The sequence below is a fragment of the Poromitra crassiceps genome, assembly GCF_964638095.1.
Source record: "Poromitra crassiceps genome assembly, chromosome: 18".
Lineage (NCBI taxonomy): Eukaryota > Metazoa > Chordata > Actinopteri > Beryciformes > Melamphaidae > Poromitra > Poromitra crassiceps.
In genome coordinates this window covers 7,988,167-8,000,666 of record NC_139636.1, presented here as the reverse complement: position 1 = coordinate 8,000,666, position 12,500 = coordinate 7,988,167, and the positions used below count along the sequence as shown (strand labels likewise).

The 12,500-nt window shown below is 47.7% G+C and overlaps 1 protein-coding gene across 3 annotated transcripts in view; it reads right to left on the bottom strand.

Annotated features, from left to right (window-relative positions):
- wwp2 (WW domain containing E3 ubiquitin protein ligase 2) overlaps positions 1–12,500 on the bottom strand; it is a 71,249-nt gene that overhangs the window by 17,499 nt on the left and 41,250 nt on the right. For 2 of the 3 annotated variants that reach the window (XR_014553520.1, XM_083655202.1), the window contains exons 11-13: positions 7,890–7,944; positions 1,547–1,628; positions 336–464 (exon numbers count right to left, since the gene is read on the bottom strand). Coding sequence is in view for 2 of the 3 variants with exons in the window: in XM_083655202.1 (XP_083511328.1) it covers positions 336–464; positions 1,547–1,628; positions 7,890–7,944 (266 nt within the window). In the remaining variant the exon portion in view is untranslated. The remainder of the gene's footprint in view (positions 1–335; positions 465–1,546; positions 1,629–7,889; positions 7,945–12,500) is intronic. The other variant, XM_083655203.1, reaches the window with a different exon arrangement.

Sequence of the window (12,500 nt, the reverse complement as noted above, 5' to 3'; positions counted from 1 at the left end):
AAAGGTTGCTTCTCTGAAATCACAATGCAGTCTACGGGAAAATATATAGAGTTTAGTCCTATTTTATGATTTCACAAAGTGGGGGGGGGTGGGTGTCTAAATTAATATTTGTGATATATAGCAGACCTGGGCAAAACCATTGTACAGGATTTGACAAAAAAAAAAAAAAAAAAGTAAAAATCCGACAAGCCGCAAGCAGCTCGATGCTACAGGCCATTTCCTGAGCGTGTTTTTTCCTCGGTCTGCAATATACTTTTATTTTGAAATCAAAAAGGGCTGCGGGGGGGGAAGGAGGGGTGGGGGGAGGAGTTGGAGGGGTCTGAGTGAATATTTACCCTGCCTCAAACCCGGGGCGGGGGTCTTTAAAGGTGGTGTTGCGCAAGTTGTGGTCCACAAAATATCGGACTCCCTCGGCGGTGTACTTCATCTCCCAGCCTGGAGGCAGGGGGGGCTCCTGGATCATCCTGCAACAGGGGAGAGGGGGGGCAGTGAGCACGGTCTCAGCCGGAGGGGGGCCACGTCCCCGGGAGATAAAAGAGTACCACCTCCACCCACCCCCTCCCCCCAAAAGCCTGTGGTGGATCTGACAGAAGCTGAGATAAAAAGCCCTCCGCTGGCCCTCGTCCCGCACCTGAAACTCACGGCCGCGTGGACGACAGCGTTGAGCCGTGAGGTGCGCTTGATTCATCATCCAGGTTCACCTTAAGGATGAACCCATGCCCTGCGTGCGGCTTTCCAGGGGAAAGAACTCAACATGCCACCTTGTGAGGCGTGGAACTCTTCATTCTGCCCTAGGGCGGGTTGGAAGGGGGGGAGGGGTGATCGGTATGAGTGAGGTGGACACAGAAGCGCTTTCCCCGGGTTTTTAATGACAAATAAACAGAGGTGGATGTCGGGAAAAACAAAAAACAAAAATGATCGACGAAGAAGAGAGGGTGTGAGTGTGTGATTTTTGAACTCATTTGCTGTTTTGGCCTTGCTCAGACCAGAGATCGATACCTGCCAGACAGTCACTTGCCAAAATGAACGGTGGCCGAACGCAGCCCAGAGACAGGCTTGCTGATCACTGGTGTCATTGTAATGCATGTGTTTGGTGGCTGCTGGTTGTGAGTTGAGCTACGATCAGAGTTCTCACCATGGACCATGATGGACAATTCCATGACTTCCCCACAACTTTCCCAGGACTAAGTTGGGGAGAAAATTGCATCCCTTCCTGGTTTGTTGATGAGGTTTTTCAATGTAAAACACATTCTGCTACTACATCCCTGTAAAGTGGCCCATTTGTGAATGACCATAATTCTCCCTGACTCTCCCCTGCCTGGAACACACCTCTCTAAACTCCATATTCCAGGAAACTCTGTGATCGCGGGGGAAATCGAACGCTAAACTGTGTGTGGTGATGGTCTTTTCTTACATGCTGTTATGACTAAAGATGTATGAGCTAGCAAACACACGCACACAAATCTACACACACAAACATACACACACACAAATCTACACACACACACACACACACGTCTTCCACTCGCTGCGCTCAGAGTCTCACCCTTGGGTCCGCGGGTCTTCCCACTGCGTGGTCCGCGTGTTGTGGTTGACGAAGTACACCCTCCCATTGTCCTGCCGCTTCTCTGTGGACGGGAGCAACAGGGGAGATTTGAGGGTGACTTTGAGCATTTGTGATTGATTAGGAGGAGAGCACAGAGTGGAGAGGAGACGTGGGAGGAGGGGTGAGAGAGAGAGACAGAGAGAGAGAGACAGAGAGACAGAGAGAGAGAGAGAGAGAGAGAGAGAGAGACAGAGAGAGAGACAGAGAGAGAGAGAGAGAGAGAGAGAGACAGAGAGAGAGAGAGAGAGAGAGAGGAGATCTCACCAGCGTGATCGAAAACTGGCGAGTCTGTGTGGTATTTCACTGTGGCTTGATCTGAAATACCTCACTAGGGGTAAACGTATGGGTTCTCTGGTAGGGTTGTGTGTGTGTGTGTGTGTGTGTGCGTGTGCGTGTGTGTGTGCGTGCGCGTGCGTGCATGCTACATTAGAGGAAAAGTGAAGAGCGAGGGAGAAGTTTAAAGCAGGGTTCCTACACCTTTTCCAAAGTCAAATTTGATCACTTTCACTTATTTCACAAGGTTTATTTTATTTCCTTATTCTAAAAATCAAACTATTCAGTCAGATAGCGATTTATTATGAGTAATAAGAATTTCAAGCAGTTTCAAGAACTTTTCAAACCTTGAAAACACCACGTTAAAATTCAAGTGTTTTCAATGATTTTTGGCATCCGTATGATTAACACGCAAAACAGGTGCCAGAAAGCAGTCAAACGATGACATTGGAGGCAACTGTGTGGGTCAGGAAGCATAAAGCGGGAATATAGAGGAGTGTGTTTGTGTGTGCGTTTGTGTGTGTGTGTTTGTGTATGCGTGTGTGTGTGCGTTTGTGTGTGCGTGTTTGTGTGTGTGTGTGCGTGTGTAGTCCGAGTTAAGCGGCTGATCCCAGTCCCCTCCTCCCTCCTCTGTGGCTCTCTGACATCTTGTTCTCATTAACAGGAGTGTGTGGAGGGCGTAGAAACAGTAGCGCTCACATTGCACAGCTCTCCACTCTTTACCCGCTCCTCTACTGCTGTCCCACCCCACTCTACTGTTCCCAGTGTTCACCCCCACTTTACTCTACTGTTCCCAGTGTTCACCCCCCACTTTACTCTACTGTTCCCAGTGTTCACCCCCCACTTTACTCTACTGTTCCCAGTGTTCACCCCCCACTTTACTCTACTGTTCCCAGTGTTCACCCCCACTTTACTCTACTGTTCCCAGTGTTCACCCCCCACTTTACTCTACTGTTCCCAGTGTTCACCCCCCACTTTACTCTACTGTTCCCAGTGTTCACCCCCCACTTTACTCTACTGTTCCCAGTGTTCACCCCCCACTTTACTCTACTGTTCCCAGTGTTCACCCCCCACTTTACTCTACTGTTCCCAGTGTTCACCCCCCACTTTACTCTACTGTTCCCAGTGTTCACCCCCACTTTACTCTACTGTTCCCAGTGTTCACCCCCACTTTAGTCTACTGTTCCCAGTGTTCACCCCCCACTTTACTCGACTGTTCCCAGTGTTCACCCCCCACTTTACTCTACTGTTCCCAGTGTTCACCCCCCACTTTACTCTACTGTTCCCAGTGTTCACCCCCCACTTTACTCTACTGTTCCCAGTGTTCACCCCCCACTTTACTCTACTGTTCCCAGTGTTCACCCCCCACTTTACTCTACTGTTCCCAGTGTTCACCCCCCACTTTACTCTACTGTTCCCAGTGTTCACCCCCCACTTTACTCTACTGTTCCCAGTGTTCACCCCCCACTTTACTCTACTGTTCCCAGTGTTCACCCCCACTTTACTCTACTGTTCCCAGTGTTCACCCCCACTTTAGTCTACTGTTCCCAGTGTTCACCCCCACTTTACTCTACTGTTCCCAGTGTTCACCCCCCACTTTACTCTACTGTTCCCAGTGTTCACCCCCCACTTTACTCTACTGTTCCCAGTGTTCACCCCCCACTTTACTCTACTGTCCCCCCCCCCACTTTACTCTACTGTTCCCAGTGTTCACCCCCCACCACCACGTTACTCTACTGTTCCCAGTGTTCACCCCCCACCACCACTTTACTCTACTGTTCCCAGTGTTCACCCCCCACTTTACTCTACTGTTCCCCCCCCACTTTACTCTACTGTTCCCAGTGTTCACCCCCCACCACCACTTTACTCTACTGTTCCCAGTGTTCACCCCCCACCACCACTTTACTCTACTGTTCCCAGTGTTCACCCCCCACTTTACTCTACTGTTCCCAGTGTTCACCCCCACTTTACTCTACTGTTCCCAGTGTTCACCCCCCACATTACTCTACTGTTCCCCCCCCACTTTACTCTACTGTTCCCAGTGTTCACCCCCCACCACCACTTTACTCTACTGTTCCCAGTTTCAACCCCCCCTTTACTCTACTGTTCCCAGTTGTCACCCCCCACTTTACTCTACTGTTCCCAGTGTTCACCCCCCACTTTACTCTACTGTTCCCAGTGTTCACCCCTCTTTACTCTACTGTTCCCAGTTTCCACCCCCCCCTTTACTCTACTGTTCCCAGTTTTCACCCCCCACTTTACTCTACTGTTCCCAATGTTCACCCCCCACTTTACTCTACTGTTCCCAGTTTCCACCCCCCCTTTACTCTACTGTTCCCAGTTTTCACCCCCCACTTTACTCTACTGTTCCCAGTGTTCACCCCCCACTTTACTCTACTGTTCCCAGTGTTCACCCCCCACTACCACTTTACTCTACTGTTCCCAGTTTCCACCCCCCCTTTACTCTACTGTTCCCAGTTTTCACCCCCCCCCTTTACTCTACTGTTCCCAGTTTTCACCCCCCCCTTTACTCTACTGTTCCCAGTTTTCACCCCCCCCACTTTACTCTACTGTTCCCAGTGTTCACCCCCCACTTTACTCTACTGTTCCCAATTTCCACCCCCCCTTTACTCTACTGTTCCCAGTTTTCACCCCCCACTTTATTCTACTGTTCCCAGTGTTCACCCCCCACTTTACTCTACTGTTCCCAGTTTCCACCCCCCACTTTACTCTACTGTTCCCAGTTTCCACCACCCCTTTACTCTGTTCCCAGTTTCCACCCCCCACTTTACTCTACTGTTCCCAGTTTCCACCCCCCCTTTACTCTGTTCCCAGTTTCCACCCCCCACTTTACTCTACTGTTCCCAGTTTTCACCCCCCCTTTACTCTATTCCCAGTTTCCACCCCCCACTTTACTCTACTGTTCCCAGTTTCCACCCCACCTTTACTCTACTGTTCCCAGTTTTCACCCCCCCTTTACTCTACTGTTCCCAGTGTTCACCCCCCACTTTACTCTACTGTTCCCAGTGTTCACCCCCCACTTTACTCTACTGTTCCCAGTTTCCACCCCCCACTTTACTCTACTGTTCCCAGTTTTCACCCCCCCTTTACTCTATTCCCAGTTTCCACCCCCCACTTTACTCTACTGTTCCCAGTTTCCACCCCACCTTTACTCTACTGTTCCCAGTTTTCACCCCCAACGTTACTCTACTGTTCCCAGTTTTCACCCCCCACTTTACTCTACTGTTCCCAGTTTTCACCCCCAACTTTACTCTACTGTTCCCAGTTTTCACCCCCAACGTTACTCTACTGTTCCCAGTTTTCACCCCCCACTTTACTCTACTGTTCCCAGTGTTCACCCCCCACTTTACTCTACTGTTCCCAGTTTTCACCCCCAATGTTACTCTACTGTTCCCAGTTTTCACCCCCCAGTTTACTCATCTGTTCCCAGTTTCCACCCCCACTTTACTCGTCTGTTCAGTTTTCAGCCCCCCCCCCACACTTTACTCGTCTGTTCCCAGTTTTTACCTCCCCCCCACCATAGCAAAGACTTTCTTTCATTCCCCACCATTTTTTTAAACTCTCTTCTCCTCGTTCCCTCTTTACCCCCATCTAAAAAAAGGGAAGCGAGCGAGCGCAGATGAAAAAGGACCAGGCCAGAGCAGAGAATCGGAGCCAGTGATATAATTGAGGTTTTTGGTCTTGGAGGTACCCGCAACATGTTGAAAAGGCATCATGGCAGAGCAGGGGGGCTGGAGCGAGGGGGTTGGAGAGAGAGTGAACAGGGCCGATGGAGCTTGTGAAAAATGGGTTTTTCGGTGGGGACAGAACTTGCCAGCGGCCATTCCTGATGAATGAATCGGCGTGTATCGAATTGGCGTTGCACACTTGGGAACAGGCCGGACTGCGCCGAGTCCCCGTTGAGAATGGCATTAATAAAAGGATGAGTGAAGGATGTGCGTAAGTGGAAAAATGAGAATTGAAGAAGAAACTAGAGCCATTTCCGCCCGATGCCCCGCGGCATTGTGCGGCTTGACATCAAGAGATCAGCATTCATCAATGATCCGCTCATGTAGACTTGAAGAAATTGACAACAACAAATCCAGCGGTGTTTCTGATGTTGCGTAAAGGCTAGAAACTCTCAGCAGTGAGGCAGCGGTTTGCGTGAGGAGAGAAAACTGTTAAACGCTGCAAACATTTCGTCCGCACTTTGGCAGAAACACGCTCAAGAGAAAACCTGAGGAATTTGAGCAGCCCAGGTAGAAATTGCGCCATGTGCTCCTATGGTGCTTCTAGCTTTACACTGGCGCAAAAACGAGAGAGCCAATGGCTGCCGACCGCTGACGAGTCGTCCGACCTACCTGCACGAGGCTGGCGAGGGCGCAGGATTTAGATTGGAAACAGCCCCGACTGGAGAATCCGCTCCTGATTGAGGAGTTCTGCTTCATTGCCAGCTGCTTCTGAACAGCTAGTTAGCCTCTGCAGCCACTTCCACACTAACTCCCAACATTAAACACAACCTAGTTAACAGAACTAACTCAACCTCCCAACATTAAACACAACCTAGTTAACAGAACTAACTCAACCTCCCAACATTAAACACAACCTAGTTAACAGAACTCAGCCTCCCAACATTAAACACAACCTAGTTAACAGAACTAACTCAGCCTCCCAACATTAAACACAACCTAGTTAACAGAACTCAGCCTCCCAACATTAAACACAACCTAGTTAACAGAACTAACTCAGCCTCCCAACATTAAACACAACCTAGTTAACAGAACTAACTCAGCCTCCCAACATTAAACACAACCTAGTTAACAGAACTAACTCAGCCTCCCAACATGAACCACAACCTAGTTAACAGAACTTATGCAAGCTCCCAACATTAAACACAACCTAGTTAACAGAACTAACTCAGCGTCCCAACATGAACCACAACCTAGTTAACAGAACTTATGCAAGCTCCCAACATTAAACACAACCTAGTTAACAGAACTTATGCAAGCTCCCAACATTAAACACAACCTAGTTAACAGAACTCAGCCTCCCAACATTAAACACAACCTAGTTAACAGAACTAACTCAGCCTCCCAACATTAAACACAACCTAGTTAACAGAACTAACAGCCTCCCAACATTAAACACAACCTAGTTAACAGAACTAACTCAGCCTCCCAACATTAAACACAACCTAGTTAACAGAACTAACTCAGCCTCCCAACATGAACCACAACCTAGTTAACAGAACTTATGCAAGCTCCCAACATTAAACACAACCTAGTTAACAGAACTTATGCAAGCTCCCAACATTAAACACAACCTAGTTAACAGAACTAACTCAGCGTCCCAACATGAACCACAACCTAGTTAACAGAACTTATGCAAGCTCCCAACATTAAACACAACCTAGTTAACAGAACTAACTCAGCCTCCCAACATTAAACACAACCTAGTTAACAGAACTAACTCAGCCTCCCAACATGAACCACAACCTAGTTAACAGAACTTATGCAAGCTCCCAACATTAAACACAACCTAGTTAACAGAACTAACTCAGCCTCCCAACATTAAACACAACCTAGTTAACAGAACTAACTCAGCCTCCCAACATTAAACACAACCTAGTTAACAGAACTAACTCAGCCTCCCAACATTAACCACAACCTAGTTAACAGAACTAGCTCAGCGTCCCAACATGAACAGCAACCTAGTTAACAGAACTAACTCAGCCTCCCAGTCCCAACATTAACCGCAACCTAATTAACAGAACTAACTCAGCCTGCCAACATTAAACACAACCTAGTTAACAGAAGCCAGATGATCGAACCGCTCAGAAATGCTCGCTAAAGTTAGGCAGCACAGCACAGCCAAGACATACTGAGTTTGTGAGGTGTGTACCGACAAGGTGTGTGTGTGTGTGTGTGCAGAGGCATGGGAATGTGTGTGTGTGTGTGTGTGTGTGTGTGTGTGTGTGTGTGTGTGAGAAGAGTGCGCAGTGTGAACTCACCCCATCCAGGAGGCAGTGCGCCGAGAGGGTCATTTTCCACCGGGGCGCCGGACGACTGCGGGAGAAAACACAGAGAGAGAGACAGAAAGCACTCCGGTTAGGACCAGCTTCCTCAGCGCTCTGTCTCTCCGTCCACCTTCATCATCCTCCTCATCTTCCTTCTTCTTCTTCTTCTACGGCACCGTGTGAAACTCTTCTGTCTGTCCGCTCGAGGTCACGCCACCGCGTGAGCGTGCAAAGCCCAAAACAAAGTGGAGAGAGGCGGGTGAAGAAGCAGCCATGGTCAAAACGCCTTAGAGCTTAAGAGGGCGATCGGCGAGGCCTTCCCTTGACGGACTCCCACCTCAGATACCTGTCAGTAGAGTCAGAGTGTGTGTGTGTGTGTGTGTGTGTGGAGGAGGAAGGAGGAGGGGGGCGGGGGGTTGGCGGTGGCGTTGGCGGCTCCTCTCCGGTGCTTTGGCGAGGGGCGACTGAGCTCGCTGGCCGGCCGGCGCCTCGTATGCCTTTCCAAAAACGACACGCTCGGTAGGAGGATAAAACAACAAGCGCTGTTCCAATGAGCTCACTGGCTGCACGCAGGCCACACCCTCCCCCGGCTTCCCGCTCGCTCGCCCTCCCTACCCCACCCTGAGGTCCTCCCTCTCTCTCTCTCCCTCTCTCTCCCTCTCTCTCTCTCCTTCTCCCTCTCTCCCTCTCTCTCCCTCTCTCTCTCTCTCTCTTCTAGCGCTGCTGTGAAAGTAGGCAGGGAGGTGCGATGTCTGAGGGAACTGAGGGGAACATTCATGCTTGTTCCAGACTGGAGACTCCCCCCCCTCCACACACACACTCATGCACACGCACACACACACACTCACTCACGCACACACACACCCCAACCCCTCCACCCCTAAGCCACCCCGCGCCTGACAAAAGGCACCTTTATTCACCCTGGGCCTGGAACCACTGTGGGCAAACAGTGGTTCAATGTGTATGTGCTTACTTAAAATACACACACACCCGTACATATGTACACACGAATATATTAGCCCGAGTGGAAAAGTAGCTGAAAAGACGCTTGTTCGGAATTAGCGGTCGCTAATGGCTTTTTCGTGAATAACGAGCGAAAAAGACGGTCCAAAACAACTTGATCATCATTAACTGTAGCACTATGCACAGTACTACCCCTTTTGGTAAATAACAAGCAGAGTGTAACCTATGACCTCCAGTGTCCAATTATCACAAAGCAGAAGGGACCATACGAACAAACATCTATTATTCTTTCTTTTCTCGCTATGATTTTCCCTCAGTTTGATACTAATTACTATCATGTCAACTAGGACTCTATTGATTCTATCAGCCACAGAAGGCAGTTAAACAACAGACCTCTAACTCTATTCCACCTTAACAACGTTCAGCGCTCATAGTCTTTGGACATGCCACCCTTTTCCAGAAGTGGACTCGGTGGAACCATGGGAGAGTTTTCCCGCTGCCAAACTGAGACGCGTCACACCGCACAAAACGCTCAAGCGCCGATTACGCCCGACGAGCCCATCAAGTGGAGCATTATGTCCGCTGCACGTCAACGTCGCTTTACGCAGCGTTTCCCCCAAATACAATGTGACTGTGCCCATTTCAAGTGCCTCTGTCATGGAAACTGTGAAGGAGCTCAGCATGGAAAAGGACTGGGCCCACTGGAGGAGGAAGAGTGGGCACACAACGGGGTTAAAGGGTGTGTTTGTGTGCGTGTGTGTGTGTGTGTGTGTGTGTGTGTGTGTGTGTGTGTGTGTGTCACTCCCATCGACAGCCAATCTGTGCCCCGGCCGCGCCCCACCCTTCTGGCTTTTCTGTGACTAAAAAAGGTAAAAGGAGAATATAATGATATAAAGACATGATGACTTCATCCCCGCTCCGACCATTCGGCACGTCACCGGCTTCCAGACAGAGCGAGGCTGGCGGAGAGCGGGAGAGAGAGAGAGAGAGAGAGAGAGAGAGAGAGAGACTGAGAAAACAACAGAGAGGGAGGGAGAGGAAGAGGAGGGAGAGCAACTTGCTGGCTGCAGAAACGTGTGAAATAAAGGCTGGGTACTTTGTGAAATAAAGGCTGGGTACTATGTGAAATAAAGGCTGGGTACTACATATATGTGAAATAAAGGCTGGGTACTATGTGCAATAAAGGCTGGGAACTACATGTATGTGAAATAAAGGCTGGGTACTATGTGAAATAAAGGCTGGGAACTATGTGAAATAAAGGCTGGGAACTACATGTATGTGAAATAAAGGCTGGGAACTATGTGAAATAACGGCTGGGTACTACATGTATGTGAAATAAAGGCTGGGTACTATGTGAAATAAAGGCTGGGAACTATGTGAAATAAAGGCTGGGAACTACATGTATGTGAAATAAAGGCTGGGAACTATGTGAAATAAAGGCTGGGAACTACATGTATGTGAAATAAAGGCTGGGAACTATGTGAAATAAAGACTGGGTACTACATGTATGTGAAATAAAGGCTGGGAACTATGTGAATTAAAGGCTGGGTACTTTGTGAAATAAAGGCTGGGTACTACATGTATGTGAAATAAAGGCTGGGAACTACATGTATGTGAAATAAAGGCTGGGAACTACATGTATGTGAAATAAAGGCTGGGAACTATGTGAAATAAAGGCTGGGAACTATGTGAAATAAAGGCTGGGTACTATGTGAAATAAAGGCTGGGAACTATGTGAAATAAAGGCTGGGAACTATGGGAAATAAAGGCTGGGAACTATGTGAAATAAAGGCTGGGTACTACATGTATGTGAAATAAAGGCTGGGTACTATGTGAAATAAAGGCTGGGAACTATGTGAAATAAAGGCTGGGAACTATGTGAAATAAAGGCTGGGAACTATGTGAAATAAAGGCTGGGTACTATGTGAAATAAAGGCTGGGTACTACATGTATGTGAAATAAAGGCTGGGAACTATGTGAAATAAAGGCTGGGTACTATGTGAAATAAAGGCTGGGAACTATGTGAATTAAAGGCTGGGTACTATGTGAAATAAAGCCTGGGAACTATGTGAAATAAAGGCTGGGAACTATGTGAAATAAAGGCTGGGTACTATGTGAAATACACACTGGGAACTATGTGAAATATACACTGGGAACTATGTGAAATAAAGGCTGGGAAGTTGAACTATGTGAAATAAAGGCTGGGAACTATGTGAAATAAAGGCTGGGAGCTATGTGAAATAAAGGCTGGGAACTATGTGAAATAAACACTGGGAACTATGTGAAATATACACTGGGAACTATGTGAAATAAAGGCTGGGAACTATGTGAAATAAAGGCTGGGAACTATGTGAAATAAAGGCTGGGTACTATGTGAAATAAACACTGGGAACTATGTGAAATATACACTGGGAACTATGTGAAATAAACACTGGGAACTATGTGAAATAAAGGCTGGGTACTATGTGAAATAAAGGCTGGGAACTATGTGAAATAAAGGCTGGGAACTATGTGAAATAAAGGCTGGGTACTATGTGAAATAAACACTGGGAACTATGTGAAATAAAGGCTGGGAACTATGTGAAATAAAGGCTGGGAACTATGTGAAATAAACACTGGGAACTATGTGAAATAAAGGCTGGGAACTATGTGAAATAAAGGCTGGGTACTATGTGAAATAAAGGCTGGGAACTATGTGAAATAAAGGCTGGGAACTATGTGAAATAAACACTGGGAACTATGTGAAATAAAGGCTGGGAACTATGTGAAATAAAGGCTGGGAACTATGTGAAATAAAGGCTGGGTACTATGTGAAATAAAGGCTGGGAACTATGTGAAATAAAGGCTGGGAACTATGTGAAATAAACACTGGGAACTATGTGAAATAAAGGCTGGGAACTATGTGAAATAAAGGCTGGGTACTATGTGAAATAAAGGCTGGGAACTATGTGAAATAAAGGCTGGGTACTATGGATATATGCAAGGGATCGCCTATAAGGAACCTTTGTGAGCGAGCCACTGCTGATTTCGGCTGGATTGGTCAGTTTTGACCTTAGTATGTTTTTATGCCAGGTGTGTCAAATAAACAATGTTTTAAAGGGCGTTTCTCTCTGCTCTCTCTCTCTGCTTCATCACAAAAACGGCTGGTATTATAAAGAGGTCTTTTTTGTAATTTCTATTTCAGGTGTATTTTACGTGAAAAAGGAGCATAATAGTACAGTGTTTTCGTAAAAAGAAAAAGAAAAACACCAACTGCACAGTTATTAATGAGAACGAAGGAATTGTCCCTTCATGAAACAAGCCACTTTATGATGGGACTCTGCTCCGAGAGGTTGGGCGTAAACATGTCTGAACGAACGTGTGCTTTTTGTTCACAGGGTGTCACTGAGGAAACACATGAGCGATTCAGGTGCTGCTGTTAAGGCTCCTTGTTGCTGTGAGAATGGACAGATGCTGAGGGAGAGAGAGAGAGAGAGAGGGAGGGAGAGAGAGAGAGAGAGAGAGAGAGAGAGAGAGGCGAGAATGAAAGAGTGATTTGAGGGGTGGAGGAGGAAGGGCGAAAGAGAAGAAGGCTGGATTGGAATAGTAAAAACAACTCCTCTTCCTCACCCGCTTTTCCCTGACCTCTCTGGAAGACGTCAT